Consider the following 20,848-nt stretch of genomic DNA (forward strand, 5'->3'; position numbering starts at 1 on the left):
TTGCAGAGTTTTTTTTTTTTATTGCTTCTTTTTCTTTAGTACCAGCGAAGTCAAATGCTAAAAAGAGAAGTCAACAGGCACAGAGGTACATTATAGTGATTTGCAACATCATCTCCCAGCAAAAAGACACCGGATCAAGCCCGATATAACAGCAATGTTCTTCTCTGCTGTCCTTGAGCAGGATAAATCCTACCCGCTATAAGGGGTTCCACTCTGTAAGCTGACTCTGCAGTCTGACTCTCCTGTGGAGTGGAAGAGGCGAGGAGTTTATCCGCCCCGTATCGATAGAGCATCGCAAACAAAAAAATAAATGAATACAACGCTCTGGACCGACTTCACTCCTGGACGCTCAAAGGTTCATCTAACACCTGTGGTGTGTTTGATATAAAAGGATGATTAAGATCAAAGGGGGGAGATAATGACCCTGATGTGAACCGTGAAGCCCAAGGAGATCAATCACATTTACATTCTACAATTTAGGCATTTAGCAGGCTCTGTAACCCGGAGAGATTTAGAATAAGTACAGCAGCAGACTTCACATCTAATTCATCAGCACAAGGAGCCTGCAAAAGGAAGTGCAAACACACTGCTCTTACTCCACATTAACAGCCCTTTAATATGGTAATGTTGTAACATAACATATTGTCTGTTGATATTGTTCCTTTGGACACTTACAGTATTGTTCCTTCAACACTTTATATACCATTTTCTTTGCAATGTAGTTTGCCCTGCAATATTATCACGGAAACACTAATCCATGTTTTATGATAACTGAGTGCACGGGAGAATCAGATAGACGTAGATTTATCTATAAATTATGATACTGAATATAAACTAACTCAAGCCAGATAATGAACACTGAGGTGTTCCTATATTAAGAATAATGTCATTAATTATTGCTTGGACATTCAGCCACTGTGACATGTTTTGTATGCTGAGCCTATAGTAGCCCGATGAGTCTACTTTTATTTATTCTGTCCCTCCCAGTTTGCATTTGCGTCATATCTCTTTTTTTTTTTCCCATTCGAGTGGACACCGTGAATGTAGATATACTGCATTCAAAATCCAAAGAAATTGTTACATCCTTCAGTTATGAATGGCTGAGTCACGTTCAAAGGCATTGTTATAAAGCTGACTGACACAGGCCTATTGTTGTCATGCATTTTGACATGTCAGTAATTGATTCTCAAAGAGAAAGAAATAGCCAGCTTTGGATCTTTTAGAGGCACACGGGGTGAATCCGAGAGAATGCTCCGGTCTTATTGATTTCGCCTATTAAGTCAGGTGGAAGGGGGTAGCTCAGTAGCAACTGAGTTTGGGTTCAAGCACCCCATGCTGAATGTGAGTACCAGCTCCTGGGGAGCTGCTTTGAAACAGACCCTCCCCTGTGCCCTCGCTGTGGGGGAGACTGTTTGAAAAGAGCAAGTTCCTAGCCGCACCACAAACTGCAGATCCATGGAGCGATAACACTTTCCGACAAATGCTTCATTCAAAAGTGCTGGCCCTAGCCACAGTGTATATTTCATTAATATGTTATCATACACCGGCATCAAAGAACCAGGATGTATCAGACCCAAGCTGACCTACTTATCACTCATGCTGATTTATGGCTTAATCCTACATTGATGTAAAGCATTCGTTTGCTTCAGAACTAGTACTGGCACTTTTTTAGCGCTGTTGCCTGTAAAATAAATGAGGAATAGTTAACCACCGATATTTGAATGGGTCAGTAGGTTGGCACTATTCAAACCAATTTATTGCAAACAAAAGTTGTACCTGTAGTGCCGTTGGGTCCAGAGGGATACAGAGAAAGTGTGTGTGTGTATGCGCGTGAGTGCGTTTTTGTGTTGCGAGTGCACCCTGCAGTTGTTGCGTGCTGCAAGACACACACTGACTAATGCGAACTACATGCACATGGATGAGTTAAGACACACCTCCACTTTTCTTTCATGGTCTGCTTTGTACTTTAAATTCTATCCTCTTGCTGTTTGCGTGCGTTTTATTTTCCCATTGTTAGAATCAATTAGACCATGTTAAAATAAATGAAATGTTCTTTTTTTTTTTTTCTCTCTCCCCTTTAGGTTTCATCTACACATGTGGTGGCACACTGAAAGGCCGAAATGGCAGTATAGAATCGCCAGGCTTTCCCTATGGCTACCCCAACGGGGCCAACTGCACCTGGGTCATTGTCGGGGAGGAAGGAAGTAGAATCCAGCTCATGTTCTTGTCATTTGCCATCGAAGAAGAATACGACTTCCTGTCCTTGTATGATGGACACCCGCATCCTGCTAACTTCAGGACCAGGTAGGACCAGTTATTGCTTTAGTGATAACTTGTTTTTTTTCTTGTTAAAAAAAAAAAAAAAAAAAATAAAATGGTAAAGACGAGGTGGAAGTTTTCAGGTTATTTTTAGATTTTTTTGCTAAATCATAATGTAATGGCACTGGGCTGTTAAGTAAGACAAATTAGAATTATTTTACAAACTTTATTTAAACTAAATTCACACAAATTATCTATCTTCAACATTGTCTAATTGCCATTAAAAAGAAGCACGGCAAACACAGCACAGACACCTGTTATGGCATACAGCCCATTGCTTATCGTTAGATTTGCAGTGAAGTGCAGCCAGTTTTCAGTGCTTTAAGATGAAGCTATGAGAAGGTACTCCTTTGTGCTTCTGCCAATCCACGATGAGCTGTGATGAGCTAATGTGTTCGCATGATCAAAAATGAGGGATCATAAATTCAAAAGAAAACTGAGAACAAGAACCAGACGGATGTACTGGTTCTAAAAGACAAGTGCGGAAATGAATATAGATGCTCATTGTTTCAACAAACGTAGGAGATGTTATCGTGCTGGGCTAATACTATTGCAGCGGAACAAATGACCTTGCATAGCACCAGGTTGCCGTCCCGCCGTGGTACACCAATTCCCCAAGCTCAATCAGTGACACTGTGGCTTCCCTTTACTTATGGAAATATTTTATTGAGCTCCTCTTGCAAGAAATACAATACCCAGAAAGAAGCTCATTTCAGATAAGCTATTAAACTATACTTGCCTTATGATTTTATCAGGCAATCAATAGTGTCTAATAGCATCCGTCTGTCTCTATTCACATTCAACATGTTCTTTTAACCCGGCAATTAAATTATTACCAAGTTATGCGAGTGAGCGGTGTATTCGATTTGCACATGGCTAAACATAGACAGAGATCATGTTCGATATTGTTGCTCAATGGTCCTTGTCACCTCTTGCATACTTTTGGTCTAAGTGGACTACAAAACTAGAACTTGTAGCTCCTTCCAAATAGAAACCTGTCATGGACTTGGGTTTTGTTCTGTCAAGGTTGAAGGCAAAATTAGTATTAGGGGATGGATCTCAAACGCAGAGACACACGGGGGAACAAAGGAATGATTAACAGTGATTTTAATTTTAAAAAAGTGTTCAAAACAAAGCTTGCAGAGCAGGGGAGTCAAAAATTGTGTAACCAAAAATCCAAGACAAAACGGAACGTGCAAGACACGAAACAAGATCAGGTAAATTAAAAAAACACACAAGGGATTCATACAGGCTAGCAGGGAACACACCGGGAAGCATTACAGAGCAGGTAGCACAACAGACGAACTGACACTGAAACAGGGGACACACAGGGTTTAAATACACTGGGGAGGTGCAGGTGATTAGACACAGGAGGATTCAATCACGGGCGGGGCAGACAATCACACGGAAAGCATACAAAGGCAGGAAGTGAAGTGGACACAAGAGGCAGGGAAATTCAAAATAAAACAGGAAACCAATAAACAAAACCAAACATTACAGCCAATATGTTACATGACTCAACACTCCACTGATTGGCTGTTGCGTTAGATTCTTCAATACGGTTTCTCTGTCTTGCGCGCGCGTAATCCTGTGGAAGCAACAGAAAATTCGAAACTAATTGGGAACGAGCTCTTCATTTCACTTTGGATCCTGTGGATGTGAGCATCCACCTGGAACGAACTCTTGGAATCAAGAATATCCAACCTGAAACTAAGTAAGGCGCCACACAAGAGGCTCTCTCCTGCTGGCTCCTCTTCTTGAAGCCAAAGGCGCATTCTACACACACAAGCCTTCTCTAGTTTGGGTGAGGCATACACAAACCCATGGAGGGAGTTCTGCTTATGGACCAAATCCACCCAACAAAAGAAAATACATCTGAAAAAGATGCCAACTCTGTGCCCCACAAGATGTTACGACCAGCACGGTTTGCCACAAACAAGTTCATTTGCAGGTCACATGCAATGCTAACCCATATTATTGTTTTATGATTACAATGAACGCAAATTTATGATGAAAGCAGATTAGCTCAGATTTTGAGCAGCCCGATTTTATTATTGAACTGTATCTTAAATTGTTTGCTTACGAATGGCAAACATTTAGAAAAAGATATTCATAATAAAGTTTTTCAGGGCTTTTACATTAAATAAAATCATAATCTAAATCTTATTATGCCTCAATTCATGCAAGTTTTGTCCAGGATCACAAAAGCTGTAAACATCTAACAAATACAACAGAAGAGACTTATTCACTGTTACTTCTGGAGAATTTGTGTCTTTTTTTTTTTTTTTTTTGTCTTCTTGAATTGCATCGTCAACATAAGAGAGGGGCCTTCCATGAAGTGCTGGCGAAGGTCAGAAATAGATTGCTTTCATTACATCAGGCGTGTGCGAGGGCACCATCACTGACGTAGTGCTAAGCAAGAAAATCTGTGTTTGGCTGAGTTGAGGGAAAAGTATGTGGGTCATGGCGAGATGAAATGAGTCCTCTCTTGATACTTGGTCATTTGCTGAAAAGCAATTCTCTCACTGTGGGGAATGAACCATGTTCCTTTGGTTCAATAGGCATAATTTGTAATCAGCTAGCTGCAATAATAAACCTTTCTCAGACAATCCGGTGACTTTTAGTGTTTAAATTGCCATACAGAGTTAATTAAACAAGGGAGCAGAATAGAGTAAAATAGAGGACGGTGACCATGAGATTTTCCCACTTCATACAACATGTGATTGCCAATTCTGCAGGGGAAGAGAGAGAGAGGGAGAGAGGGGGAGAGAGAGAGAGAGAGAGAGAGAGAGCAAACAGATAGGAGGAGAGAGAAAGTGAAAGATACCCTCTATGCTCTTATTGGTTGATTAGGATTTGCTGCTTATCTGAGATAAAATTAAATGATTTGCTGCGTAAGTGTGTGCACACATGCATCCACGTGCACAGGGTGTGTGCGCGCACGCATCTGTTTTTGGAAGATTTATGGTCTGCATAGTTACAATCGCCCCGCTAGTTAAGCCAAATTACCTCTGCTGTCTAATTCTCTCTCCGTCTCTCTTTCTCTCCTTCACGCCAATACACACAGACGTATGTACACACACACACACACACATGCACTGGGACAAAGGGCAAAATGGTGATTAAAAGGTTAGATCCATTACCAAGAAAATGGTAATTATGGGGGGAGTGATTAACATGGATCGCACAGACACACGGACACACGTTTGCGCATGCACACACGTTTTCTTTTAAAGATTGTTCAAATCACAGCGTCACATGACTCACACTCACCTGGTCTGAACTCTAGAGCAGGCGATTGTTTCCTCCATTTGAAACACACAAACTCAACAGTAAATCAAAGGCATACTTTTTTTCAAAGGTATGAACATTTTACTAAATCATCAACATTCAAGGTGATGCTGCTTGTCCTCCAACACGGGTTTAGTCTATTTGTAAGTTTCACCAATTACACTTTAATCAAGATTAAAAAGTCATTTTCCAATGATACGTTTTCATAAACAAGTAAAGGGCACCTTCCTTGATTGCTGCATTGCTGCTAGAGCCACATTCCGGCTTGACATGCCTTTTCTCAAATTGTATCTTTAATGCTGTCTTTTAATTGGTAATATTGTTAAAATGAATTTATTCCAAAAACAAGCTCCACCATGTGGCATCTCAGCCGCAAAGTTGGGAATACCTGAAAGAAATATGAGCTAATAAATGAGCTACTAATTGTACTCGCAATTTCCGTTCTCTTCAAGGGAGAGTTTTTTTAATTAGATGGTTAAATGTTTTAATCAGGGAAATTAAACTTTATAATGAATCAGGTCCTCATTAAAATGACCTAGATTATCAAATTGATTGTGTTCTTTGCTAATCTCGTAACCACTATTGTAATAAATGACTGGTCGAACTCGCCTTCTTTCGGAAGCATTAACAAAGCACGAGCCAGATGAGAAAGACAGACAGTGTGAGTAATCTATTTGGATTCACCAAAGAGTACCTAAGATAAATTTACCTAACGATCAAGACTGGAGACTGGACTTTTTTTTCTTGTATTTTTGACCATGACCAGCCACAACAAAGTAGTTTTAGTCATCTAAGCTTTGTTAAACCTTAACCATACTGCCCCTTCTATGCACGGATAATATATGACTCATTTATTTTAAAAATCTCAAAACATTGTTGTTGAAGATAGTCTTGTAGGGTTTTGTAGAGCTGTGTATTGTCATTATTCTGTTTGGTGGGTAGCTTAGCAGACCCTTAAAATAGATATTTGGACTTTGATTGTGTTTACTGGGCATTTGTCACCGTATTTACTGAACCCAGCTGCTTATATACAGCTTGATGTTGGGTTTTTAACATACACTGTATACAATAAGTGGACGTAGTCCTCGTAACATCCCCCATTGGTTTGTGGACTGCCTAGATTTTGGCCTTCGCCAACTAGGTTTTTAGTCATTGCCATCTTAGATTTTGGCCGGCGCCGTCTTGGTTTTTTGCGACCAGAAGTCATTCAAGAGGATGGAGCTAAGTAAAACCAAATGCTGAATAACACATTTGTAGGTGATCAAAATGTTCTAATACACTTTTATAAAGTTAAAACACACTGTGAAAAGGTTTAACGTTCCAAGACAACGCGGAAAACTCCCAGACCGGACAACGTCGTGGTAGCAACATGTCAATCACAAGCTAGCCACGCCCTAAAGCATAACCCTGCTTTATGTTTTTTTTATTTTCAACTCCTTGACATCCCTGCCAGTTTATGCCAGTTTGAAGATGAACCCTCTTTGCGTTTTATGGCTGCCTGGGGCACCAGGATAATCCAATAAACCATCCATAACTGTGATACTATTGTGCATGTTAACATAGTCATTAACAGTGAAGACAGAGTCACAAAGAGAGGTGAAGAAGAAAACAGGAATGTGGGTGACAGAGAGGCAGAGTTAAGAGGCAAGACAGAGTGTGTTTGCATGTTATCATTTTTGAATTATATTGAAGCCTCCTGAGGTGTGCTTGATTTATCCAGAGAGACCCTCTTAAGCCCTGAGCCGTTTTTGAGGTCTCTGAGCGAAAAAGCATAGCCCTACAAAACTGACCATAGTTCTGTAACTACAAGGTCGATTTTAATAATTCTTGTTGATATAATCAGATCACAACACCTGTGAGATAGTTTAGATAGGTAATATTGTGTATATGTTGCTGGTTAATATAGGAAAATAAGAAATTACACAGCTGAAATTGAAAATATTCAGCTTCGCCTGGAAAAATGCACTTTCATTGATAAAAGGTTATTGAAATAATGCAGTATGATCCCTAAAAACTTTACCAAGTCATAGCATAACTGATCAGTAGTTATTACAAAATGGTTAAAGTGGAATAAAGTGGAATAAAGTGAATAATAAGAGGTTTTAGTCAGGCGAGGTCATCATTTTCGAACCAGCTGTTGCTGCTCTTACATTGTACTTTTATACACTATATAACTATATATTTCACTTTCTTTATCACTCATATGATTCAATACATCCAAATACAGATAATAGGAATCATATTCATATTCATAACATCATCAGAGCCAGTTTTGGCTGTCATCTGTAGGATTTTCTCATTTCATGTGTGTGTGTGTGGCTGGATCTCAGCCTATCCTCGGTCGATTTCCAAAAACAACCCCTCCTTAGACGCGTCACAGGCTTAGGAAGACTCATGCCAAATTTGGTGGTGATCGTCAAAAGATTTCGTACAATAAAGTTGCCAGAAGTGAGGCGTGTACCCCGGCGGAAATTTCCGGTCGCCGGCAGTCTGACCACTCGCCCAAGCCCCCTTGACCGCTCTTATTCTGGAAACAAGTCGGAAGTCAACAGTATGCAGTTGGCAGCAATGACTACAGCTTTGGAACGGAAATTCCGCGACGTTATTATCCATATTTTGAGAAAACTTGGGCGCATACCCACGATTTTCTTCGGCGAAGTTCAGCATGAAGGTACGTTTGATCGCCCACAACGGTTTAGTGTTCGTACGGATCGTAAAAAAGAAGTTAGTTACGTGTTCCGCCACGTGTGCTAATGCTAATAAATGCATTGCATGACTTGGTAGCCGTTAGCATGAGGGTACAAACATTGATTTACTGTACTCATAACGCCGATTTCGGGCCAGGATTTGGTGCGTTTATGCCACGATATTTTTCTGCTCATGTGAGTACCCTATATCTGTGTTGGGAGTGTGGCAGAAGTGACTTATATGATGTTGTTGTCCACACGTTGCTCTTTCATCGAAAAAAAAAATTAGCCACATACATGCTACTGGCTAATAATCATGCTATTTTCCGCATTTGAGTTTGAGGGGTTCTGAGCCCCAGAACCCCATTTGGGGTTCGCTCGGGCTAAATGTCACACAGACAGTGTGACATTTTCAAAATGAAATCTCTTAATTGTCTTCATTGGGCATCCGTCACATTATGTTGTTGGCTCTTCAGCTCGTGGTTATCCTTGGGTTTGAACGTCTATTCAGTTTTCATTTAATGGAAATGCCAGTTCAGTTTTTTTCATTGCTGATAATTTAGCTTAAGTGCTTAACAGAGCTACACTTAAGAATGTCAAGGTAATTTATGTCAGCAGCTTTAATTTATGCTTGAATGACCTTATGTAAGTACAGCAAGTGGTGCTTTTTTCATGGCTTTCAGTGTGTTTGTTAATATAACAGTTTAATATGTTATATATTTATTTTCTAAGACCAATGGTTGAACCATTGCATTTTATTTATTTCTTATGAAGCAGACAGACGAGCACATTGTCCTGGTTTGGTGAAAATTGACATCAAGTCCTTCACATTACACAGCCTTGTCGCCTCAGTTGCTTTTGTCCTGTCACCTTGCGTAGCTGTAGCTGATGTCTTCCTGTGTCATAAGCTGCCATTTGAAATGACTGGCCTCCTGTCACTCACTGATGTTTTGCCATAGTAATCGTCAACGGCTGGTAAGGTCGCGGGACATAAATTGCTGGAGTAGAAAGACGTTAGTGGGACAACAAGTAGACCTCAGAGAATTGAGCAGCTGTCTGAGAATTAATAACGTGTGAGCGCCAAGGGAGCATCTGAAACATTTTTGGGCATGGATGGATAGATGGATGAAATGCAAGCGATAAACAATGGCAGAAACAGTACATGTTTTTCTCTGCCAGACTTTCAGGATTAAGATAGGGAATTACCAGATTGAATCCCGATGGTGTGCGGGACCGACGCCTTGTTGGCTACTGACAAAAGCTTTGACAAAAGCTTTAAATGCTAATATGTCATTGCTGTCAATACGCAAAACAAAATCTAAATGCAATCACTTGTGGTCAATGCAACAGAAAGTGGGTCACAGAATTCTGAAATAAAGTCATAGTGGGAGTTTTGGAGAAAGATATATCAATTAACTAGAAACGAGGCAGTGCCTTAGATGAATAATTGAGAACAATTCAAAGACTTTCATTACACCACTTACTGATTTCCTACATTTAGACTCTTTTGTGAAAAACACCAACCTTCCCACACAGACCTGAACATCTGGTGTTGTTTTAAAATGTACAATCAGGATATGCTGTTGTTAGCTTCGATGAGGAGGTATCTGCAGCCCACGTTTTGGCTAAAAACCAAATCAAGACAAGAAAATAAAGTCAATTCACACATTTAGGGCACAAGGAGGATTAACGCATATAGTGTTTGGTAAAGCGAGAGGCGAATGCTATAGGTTTGTTATGAAACTAGTAAAAAGAGGAATGATTATTGCGATGATTACTTTAATGTTACTGTGGAGATATACAGGGCATAAAAGGGATTTCCACTGTCATCATTATACAGTATGTCTGCAGTCTCTTTTGAGATACGTCAAATTGATATAATTAACCCTGTTAGAATATCCAAGCAGATGAGCGTCTGGTCTTCATGCATTCAAATCCAAAGACTTGTGTAGACTTTAGAATCCATTATAAGTATTGACATAACTTGTGCACTTGACATGCAAGTTTATGTTTTACAGTAAGAAACTGTAAAGTCTGACTCGCAGAAACAACTTCTGAAGTTGTATCAGATCACTACATGAATATTTGATCAATGCAATTTGTCAATGTGTCCATTCCATCCAGTGGATATATTTGTTTCGAGCAAGCAAATCTCTTGTTAAACCATTTACTGAAGAGAAACTAGGTTTGTGTGGATGCCTGTCCGCAGATAATCTCAGACTCTAATCATTAGTAATATGGTTAGGATGTCTGGATTACATTTATACAGTGGTCAAAAGCACAGGACTTGAATATTGTTAGCTGGTGGTTTCAGAGAGATTCAAAGGCACACTACCGTGGTCATGTGAATAATTTATATTGAAAAGTACCTCACTGTAAAAATTCACTATTTGATATTATAGTCTTTATATGACATAAATCTCTAAAGTTGTGATGCGAGTCACAAACCCGTTGTTGTTTGTTGTTGCACTTTCTTCCAAGGATTATATGTCTTGGAGAATAGCATTGAAGTTGTTACATATTATTCATACTGTGTAGCGGTATAAAACAATAGTTTTTATGGTTTACAAAAAAATGACAAACACTGTGTAGACTACTCGATGCACAACAGGTGCCCTTTCACCTCTGAGCTGAGACAAGCAGGGGTGGACTCAAGGAGAAAAAGGCAACATGTCGAGGTCATTATTAACGCCTTTATCTGCAATTATATTGTTATGTATGTTTTTTTCCTCCTTTTTTTTAAATAAATGTTCAAAGTATACACAAAACTGTTAAAAACATGGTTAATACTGGCTTAAGTTGACATGCAGAAGATGATGATCAGAATGGGTAAACTAATATTGTATGAGAGGATATTTTTTTGAGTAAAGTCTTTCATTATTTACATATTGTAGAGATTTCTAGATTTTTCTTTTCCTGAACGCAGCATACAAGTTGCAGCTTGTTAATGCAATTAATTGGGCAAAAGCAATGTGTGTGTCAATAATTCTCTTTTTATACTTGTTTACTTGTTAGCAAGCATTTTGTAACTGTTGAAAATAACTGCTATTGCGTCTAATGCTATTTCTGTATTTATTGTTAACATTTGCTAACTCTATCTAACGTCAGCCTATACTGGCTATTGGCTTGCTAAGTTGCCTAGTCTTAATTAGTGGGGAGAACATTTGCTGTTGTAACCTTAATATTGACGAGAAAGTTTTCGATACATACTGTACAATAACATATATTAGGTTTTGCTGGTTTAATATGACTTATTTGGTGAAATATTTTATGTTTGTTAACTTCAAGACAAAAGCAACACAAGATAAGTGTGGAAGGAGTAGAATAGGTGGGGTTTGGGTAAACCAGCGGGCCCGAAGGCTTATTTTGTCATGTGTCACCAAAGCAGCGTGAGAGTAAGCTGGGAGTCTTGGGGAAGGAGCTGAAGCGTGGGCACCTGTCTTTAGGCATGTCTGAGGTTACAGGGGAGGAAAGCGGTGAGAGGGCAAGGGGACTGGTAGGGGCCTTGACAGACTGTTGTTTTACTCTGGAAAAAGAAGCATAGTGCAGTGTGACAGTTATGCTTGTCTCACCCCCACTGCAAGAATTTCTTATTATGTGGTAGTGGTGATTAGGTTGACTGGCTGTGAATTATCATAACCCGTTGAGAGAGAAAAAGGGTTGATTGGATGTGGTATCGCAAATCTGCCGCTCTCTGGATGCCTTGTACAACTGATCTGAAATCACTGTTATTGTGTTGTGTGTATTATGTTGTTATTCTCATTACTGTTTGTATTTCTTTGCATATTCATAAGTCCCAGTCAGCCAAAATCACCACATTACAACATGGTGAATCAGTCTATTAAGCGGCATTTTGAATAGTGTCTCTCTGGATTGACTTGCGTGACATGCTTTTAAGCTCTGTGTCACGCTGTCAAGCCCCCTTAATGAATCCAACAACATAATGTATATGACCACCGGAGGGTCAGTCTGAGCTTCTAATACTGATACTACCTGATCACCCATTTTTTTAGGACATCTAGCTACTTTGGAAACCAGATAGTAAAAGCCATATTCCAATTTTTGTAACCATACTACTTAACCATTACCTCTGTGACTATGACTGCAGATGATGTGCTGGAGCACACAAAGAGGAGAGAGAGAGAGAAAAGACTGGAGGGTAGCAGATGAGAAATAGAGGACAGAAGTCCTAATTTGGAGAGGTTTCCAGAGGGAAAGGAAGAAGTAGATGAAAATGGATGAGCAAACAGAGGAAGCCCCGGAGGAAAGGAAAGATGCTCAGGTAACCAATAAAGTAACAGCATGGTAGCTGTCTTGGTAAACCATAAATAGTACTGATGTATGAAATGTGGGAAAAACACAATATGGATAATGCATTTTATTCATAAAGTATAGATATTGTAATGCCCGACAGCTCAGCCACTTCCTTAGGTGACATAGCGTCACATTCATAATAGATGTCAGTGATGTGCGGGCCTAAACGTGGCCACAAACATCAGGTTTTTCATTTATCGCACATTTTGTAACAGTTGGTGTGTTGAATTTTAGTGTTATCTTCAGAAAGCACTCTAAGATAATAAACTCAAACTTTTATACAACTTTGCTCTGATACGGGATATCTGTAGACGGAAGGCGTTGAAGAGGCCTCGTAGTGGCAGATACTGTCCTTATTGTAAGAAACTGTCAGGATCTACTATTTGTTTGTGTGCTTGATTTCTGTACGGCACTAGAGTATAACCCTAGCTATAGAAAACCCCACCATGTGTTGGCTAGTTTATTCCCTCGCTCCTATTCCTGCCCTGACACAGTTTGTATCTGCAATCCTCTACAGCGCCACGTTTATGCTTGGCTAAGTCACACCCTCATCCCCCTACACACATGGATGCACAGAAACAGAAAGACACACACACATTCAAATAACTAAACTTACACAGAACCTCATGAATACACACATAAACACACACACATACAGACACACTGGCACAGAAGGAAAACGTGCACTAATAAAAAAAAACGTGGGAAACGGGACAGCAGTGTGTGGATGGGTGTGAAAATAAGCAAATATGGTCTTTGATGTTAGGACAATATTCCCGAGCGGAACGGAGTACACTTTTTGGAAAAGAGCAAGAGATGTATATGGAGATGTGTGTGTGAGACTGAGCGAGCGGTTCATGTGAGTTTGAACCAAGGTGTGTTTACCCCTGAGGTAGTGGTATTTCATCTCTTCCTGCATCAGTTCTGCCCTGTAGGGGGTAAGAGGTGTGTGTGTGCGTATGTGTGTTTGTTAGATGATTCAAATAGCTTTGCTCAGGTTAAAAAGACAGGAAGGAAGAGAAAAAGAACATTTTTCTTTTTCTTTTCCTCCCCGCATGCTCTTGTGTATGAGGCTCCGACCAGCGTTTTCTTGCTTAAAAATCCGAATTAATTTATATTTGCCTGTGCACAAAATCTTTCTTGGTGACTTTTGTTGAGAAATTAAACATGCAGTGGCTCAAAAATAATTAACTGACTGCAGTAAGATCATAGTATAGCATCCAGTACAAAGACAACTGCACAAGAGGCAATGCTTATTGGCATGTGACTTATGCAATAAAGTTAGTGCATTAAAGTGATTGTGTGCTTACAGCATCATCTACACAAAACAATATCATATACATGGTTCCTGCAGATCCTTAAAAAGTTGAGGAAGGCATTGAATTCATTAATCTAACAATAAGTTATATTCAAAATACATAAAACTAATTCGTATATAAATAATTAACCACGTCTTATGAATCGGAATAGCGGAACCAACAGCACGAACATTTTGTTTGCAGGCGGGATGCTCAGAGCAGATGCACCGTCTGCTATCTAGGGACGACATTGGTTTCGGCAAATTCAATTAAAATTGGCTGTTCAACCAATATTTTGCAACATGGCTGAACCGTTACCAGGCAATGTATACGAAGCTCAGTATATTTTGTGCAGTAAGTGTTTCAAACTCGGCATGATGCGAATCCCACATGCTGAGTGAGAAACACAAACCTGCCAAGTCAACCCGCCAACAGACACCCGGTGTTTCCCAAATTCTGTTGAACCCTTTTCTCCACCACGCCCCCACCTCCATCTCCCAGGCAACAGAAACCGATCTATGGACAACATACTCGTTGTGATATTATTTTTTTTACTTCACTTTTGGTCTAAGTATCATTAAAAGGTCTTTAAAAGTCTTACGTCGAATTGCCTTAAGCTGTAGGAACCCTGTATGTATTGCTTGTTAGATACTATTTTAAATCAACGTAGCTAATAGTACATTTGTGAAGATATACATGAATTATACCAGATAACAATAGTCCACTTGGGTTGTACACAAACAAACTTGCTTAAAACAAATGAACCCTGTCTGGACAACTGTCTAGCGGCACCACTTTTGTTTTGACACAGTGGGCGTCCATCGGGTGTCCAATTTGGTGTAACGATCTCGGCAAGCAAACTTTGAGGAGTGAACATGTTGTGTGGACTTGCTTTGATTGGTGCATAGTTGCTACGCCTTGCACAGTGGGCAGGGAAATGCTCTGGATGCGAGTGTGTTTGTGCTTCGTAGAGGGATGCTGTCATTGGAGGTTGCAAAGCTAATTTCAGCCATTTAGGAATTAGTAATGTTTCCATTTATTGTGAATGCAGTGTTTTTTTTTAAAAAGGGCAAATTGCATTAGATCTGTGGCTCTAAGGGAGGGTTCAAGTAGGCAATAAGACTACAAAAACACTTTTTCTTAAATGTTTTCCCGCTACAATACCTTGCTGAATATAAAATATGTTTACAGCTTTTTGTCTGTTTTTTTATGTCAAATCACACACAAAGGTGGAAGACGGAGAGAAAAAAAGAGTGATATGTTCATTGGAAAATAATTTCCTGATGGCTTTAGATCATCCATCATAACACCTTTTCTTCCAGTTACTTAATGTCTCTGTTTCTCATTTTTTTGGGTTCTCTTTATCACTGTCTGTATATCCGGACTTTGAGTTCATCATCACTCTAGCCTTGATATACGAGCAGTTACTGGTATCATCTCTTTCTCACAATCTGTCTCCGTTTTTCTGTCAATGTCTGCCTTTTTTTCCCCGAATGATTGTAATTCTCTCTTTCGTCTCCCTGTTTCTTAATTGCTGTCTCTCAAGCCCTTTCTGTGTCTCTCTCTTTTCACAATATTAATTCCCCCTCCTTCCCCACCCCATCTGTTTCTTTCTCAACTCTTCCTATACATGTCATTAATTCAGCACTGATAACCAGCTCTGTTCTTCTCAGCTCCGCCTGGCACAGATTATAATTATAATCATTACAATAACTTTAACAGAGCAGTACAATATTCAGGAGTCAAGTCCCCTGGTGAAATGTCTCTCTTGAGTCTTTGGATCTTTGTGTCATGTTGTGGCAACTGTAGCCCGTAGAGATTGTGGCTGCATGCGTTTAATACACCTGAGACTCGTGTTAATTGATTCCCCCCCCCCCCCCCCATTTTCTGAGTCGTCTGTTCAGTCTTGTGAGAGAAAAGGTGCGCCTCTTCACATAATATGCAATAATCTATCCATTACAATGAGTGCATTAAATACTAACTACCTATCAGTGCTTGATGAAGGAGAAACTTCTACTTCAGAAAAACTGCCGTATAATTTTATGCGTTTGTCCACTTTTAATTATTTACTCAACCTTACAGCTGTGGTCAGCACCTTTTGAGAAACCAAGAGTGAGCTAAATTATGAAAAATCCCAGCCCCTCCCCTTCAGGCCTCCTCTCCATAGCCACTTCCTTTAAAACACATGAAAGCGCATTGCCTATCTCCTGCTGGAGGATGAGTCCACAAGAGAGGGTTTGGGAGAGGAGCGCAGCCATAAGACGTGGAAGTAGTCACCGTGACGTCATGTATTGGTTTGTGAACCATCGGCTGTGAAACCTCAAAATCTGCATTTTGGTACCCTCCTTATCATTTGCAAACACGTGCACGTGTACCGTCCCAGAGCCTGAATGGTCAATGTGCTAAATTGTGGTCAAATTATTACAGGGTTCATTATTATGAATGTCTATTTGTGGCAGTCATGTTTTAAGATGTTTTGTAATGTGACTAATATCATGTTCAACAGATGTCTGTTTGAAATTTTGTTGTTTGAAGTGAATTAAAATGTAAAGATTCATTATTAATTCAAGTGAATTTCACTATTCATAGTTAATTGAGATGAATTATAAAATGTACCGGGCAGTCAGGTCAAAAACAGACAGCTAATTGTTCTACTTTGGCAGTTTTGACAGCACAGCGGCGTAATGCCGCTGCCATTACAAATGACAGAAAATCACACAGTGCATGTTTGTTAGGAAATGGTGTTTTCATCACACATAAATACACCTGTCAGACCTGTCAATCACAAGGTAGCCACTCCCTAAAGAATACCCTGCTTTACTGTCTATTTCAATCTAAATGGGAGCATAATTATAACATGGACATAATGCTGTATTGAAGAAGACTTGAAACTAGCGATTGACCATAAACTCATGTTTACTGAGGTAATAAATCAAGTGAGAAGTAGGGTCATTAAGTCTTGGACTTCTCCACAATCAGACTTCTTTTTGCCCCCTGTGGACTAGTAGAAAGAATGCCACCTGTGTGCATTGCATCTTATACATGGGTCTGTAATAATCTAATACTTTCATTCAGCCAACATGTAATGATTGGTTTATTACAAGCCTTTCATAGCCACAGATGCCAGATTATATTATACTTTTTATGCCTGAACATGATTTATTGATTGCTATTTGAATGTAAAGAGTATTTCAATAAATGTAACAGAAAAATGCTTCAAAGTATAATTACCTTGCTTTTAGTCATAATCAATATAAAACATAATTGCTTGATTTAGCCAGGAAAACTCTATAACTGAAAAGTGCTGAGGGGGGGGGAGCTCTGTGCGCCGTGGCACTGGGGGAGGCTGGGTGCTGTTCCTCTGCATGTAGGCTACCCGGTGCCGCGCAGCAGTGACACAGCCAGTGTGTTATGACATCGATGTTGCCTTGTTGCAAAATGCTCTTTTGTGCTACATTATACAATGACATAAGAAAATTAACTTAAATTAAATGTTCATTCGATTTTTGGGAGGGATATTCATTATTTAGATTAATCGAGTAATCGGTAAAAATAGTCTGGATTAATCAATTTAAGATTTGTCATTTGTTGCAGCCCGAGTAACATATGATCTGTTTGTATTGTTCTCCAATGTTGGGGGCAAAGAATGTCCCTTGAGATAAGTCATAACTCTGAGTAGTGTTCTTCTTCCAACAGCAAATATTTTGCTAGATTGCTAACTCCATGTTTCTATAGTCTGATGTCAATAAGCTGTTTGTTGGCAATAAACAACCTACTTGGAAGTAAAAAGATGAGTACCTGCCATTTCCCGTTGATGAATATTCATAGGTGACTTTGCATAATAGGAGCAAGGTACACACAAACACTTATAGCAGTTGGCACGTCATGAAATTGTGGGCTTGTCATTGCGAATCTGAGTGTGGCAATAAACAAGGCAATTGTGAGTGTGTGTGTGTGTGTGTGGGGTAAGAAGTTATGCTTTCTGCAAAAAAATAGTGACGTTCTTGGTAATAATCTATTCATTTATTCATCTATCTTCTTGGCAACAGCAACATGTGCCTTCGTGATTAAAGCAGCAATTATTTGGGCACCGTTACAGCATCAGAGGTTAACAAATGTCCTCGTACAGTGCAGCTTCAATTCAAATTCAATTGTAGGCTACACTGGTTCTAGGTTAAACTGACAGTGGAGTCATTACTCTATGGATTTGTAAATGTAATTGTGACAGTAGATTGCTTAGGTTGCCTTGCATTAGGCCTTTTGCTCTTGTCATTTTTTTAAATTGGACTACTGGTCCTCGAAATAAATGGACTTTGATTTTGTGTGCTAAACCTGGAAAGCTGTGCATGGCCCCTGTGAGACCCACTTAGCCCTGGTCATGGCTGGTTCTTCTTAACCCTGTTTGTTTTGGATAGCAGGCTAATGAGAACCAGGGCTGCGTAACAAGTCTACCAATATACCTTGGATGACTCTCCTGTCTGGTAATATTGACAGACATGTGTGTGTGTGTGTGTGTGTGTGTTTGTGAAGTTCCAGTAATCCCAGTGGTTAAGCTGGTAATCCCCTCAAGCTGCCCATTAGCCCCTTGACACACACATACACACTCACACAGACAGACGCGCGCACACAGCTTCCCCAGGGCAGTCACCTGGGTGTCGGGGCAGACGGTTCCTCAGGGAGGGATCACTGTGATCAGCCACAGAGCTGGCCCACTGCCCCTGGAGGGTAGAATGGAGACGCTGCCTGGCAATACATACAGATTCAGGAGAGGGAGACAAAGCCATCGGGGGGATATAAAGAACAACAAAAATGGCAAGGGATGGTGAGAGGGAGAGAGGCCAGATTGGGGCAACTGGAGGGCGAAGAGGAAAGGAGTAAACTAGAAAGGAGTATACAGTGTGTATGAACAGAGAGGAGGAACAGACTTGGAAAGTTTTTTTCTGTCTCATTGTGCTTGCGGAATTGGCCTCTGCATTACATGTTGTTATCTAGAGAATTTGAAGCTCTGGGATTCTTTTCCCCCCCCAGTATTTGACAGCAACACCAGATTATTATTATTATAGTTGGCTGTTTTTTTTTCCTTCGTCTTGCACCAAACATTTTTTTTCCCCCGTCCATTTCTGAGTATCCGCTGTTATTGTTTCTGTCTCTGAAATGGCATCGGCTGATCTGTGCAGCTGTGTTTCCTTTGAGTTAGTATCCTCAAACAGATGATTCCCCGAGGCCACAAATGGACTTTCTGAAAAACACAATGCCTTTGGGGATATAATGTCTTTGGTCTTGAAATGCCACTTTCCCTTACTCAGGTTGATGGGATAATCAGTGTTTGGACTCTTGTGGCCCTCAAAACCTGTAAAAAAAAAAAAAAAAACAACAACCTCCGAGTTTTGAATGTCTGCCTGTCGGTGATAAAATAAATAAACACAGAAAGCACTTGTCATTATTTCTGTAAAACATACGTTTTATAGGTGTGTGGCATTCGCTCAGACAACAATGTCTTGCTGAAATCTCGTAGACACCCACTGTCCCTCTGGACTGTGTGGGCTGGATGAGACATGCTTCTCTCATTATATGAAGGCAACCACACTAAAGCTCTACTATTATGAGTCATTCAGCTTCAACACAGAACCCATCCGTACTCTACACTGACGTGGGACGACAGAGGCATTGTTCCCTTTTAATATGTCACATTACGCTAATGCCGAGTCACAGCAACAATGACTCATTCACACTGTGGGTACAGGTATGTTGTCTCTATTTTCCCCACACTGCTTTTCTATCTCAAATTCCACTTAAGTGTCAGATGGTGTTCTCACTTGATTTAGCACAACAATGCTTCATTTGAACTGTCAAGGCTATGTGTTAGGCTACAATGCATATAGGCCATAAGCGCTATTTTACACAACGGCATGCTGAGACCAATTAATCAGACTGTCCTCTTATGGTCTCGCCACCCTTGACTATCACATTTATATCGTGTTGCCTTTGCAAAAGCCCCGATGGTCGAGGGCTGATTGCCCACCGTGGTAGGAGTTTTGGTCCGGCTGACCTTAATGGAAAGAGACAGTGGCAGACTTGCATTATTCTGTTGGATGGTGATTTTTAAGATGGGGGCAGAAATGTGTCCATCTGTTACTCCATTTTGTCCAGACACATCATCTTCTTCACATTCTTTGTTTTTTTCCTTTTGTTTGGTTTGAAACCAATGACATGTAGGGGTCTAACACTGTCAATATCCAGCCCGGACGGAGAATCAGAGAATAGAGCGGAGACAGACGGACATAAGGAGACATAAAGGCCCAAAGACAGAGAGAGAGGGAGAACAATGTGCTTCTCTCAGCTCTATTGCTCTCTCCATTATCCTTCAAGACAGAAATACAAGAATTACATTAAAAGACCATGTAGTGACCTTAACACGTGTGCACATGCGTGAACACACACAGCGTTGATGTATCAATTAATCATTGTCTGTCACTTGACCATTATAGGCTATGTATCCTCACTGGACCATATAGGAATTATATACTCTGTGTGCGTGTGTGTGTGTGTGTGTCGGTAAAATGTCATACTACTCTATAATGACCATTGTTATTCCCAACTCCTAAAATCGTGTAAGCTCCGACAGGCTAATAGATCTCTTTTTGTGTGGTTTTGTGTGTGTGTGCACATGTGTGTATCTTAGTCATTAGTATGCAGTACTGTGTACTGGCCTTGTGTTATTAAACATTAAAACTAGATGACAGAATTTGGCCTGAGCCCCGGGGCTATAACTAACACAGTAGGACACACTCAGGGAAACACACACACACACACACACAGGGAAAACTGCAAGACACTTGCACACAAAGAGACATTTAAATGTCCATTAAAAGCTCAAATCCTTTTAGAGTTTGTTCTTAAAGTAGCAATTTTAAATGAAGAATGTCATTTATTGTCACA

General features: G+C 40.1%; 1 protein-coding gene across 1 annotated transcript in view; it reads left to right on the forward strand.

The window, feature by feature from the left end:
* The first annotated feature begins 1,807 nt into the window (after positions 1–1,807).
* csmd3b (CUB and Sushi multiple domains 3b) overlaps positions 1,808–20,848 on the forward strand; it is a 241,463-nt gene continuing 222,422 nt past the window's right edge. The window contains exon 1 of the mRNA XM_076106168.1: positions 1,808–2,304. Coding sequence (XP_075962283.1) covers positions 2,048–2,304 — 257 coding nt within the window. The 5' untranslated portion in view covers positions 1,808–2,047. The remainder of the gene's footprint in view (positions 2,305–20,848) is intronic.

Source organism: Anarhichas minor, unplaced genomic scaffold (assembly GCF_050575085.1).
Source record: "Anarhichas minor isolate MPS153535 unplaced genomic scaffold, ASM5057508v1 ptg000033l, whole genome shotgun sequence".
NCBI lineage: Eukaryota > Metazoa > Chordata > Actinopteri > Perciformes > Anarhichadidae > Anarhichas > Anarhichas minor.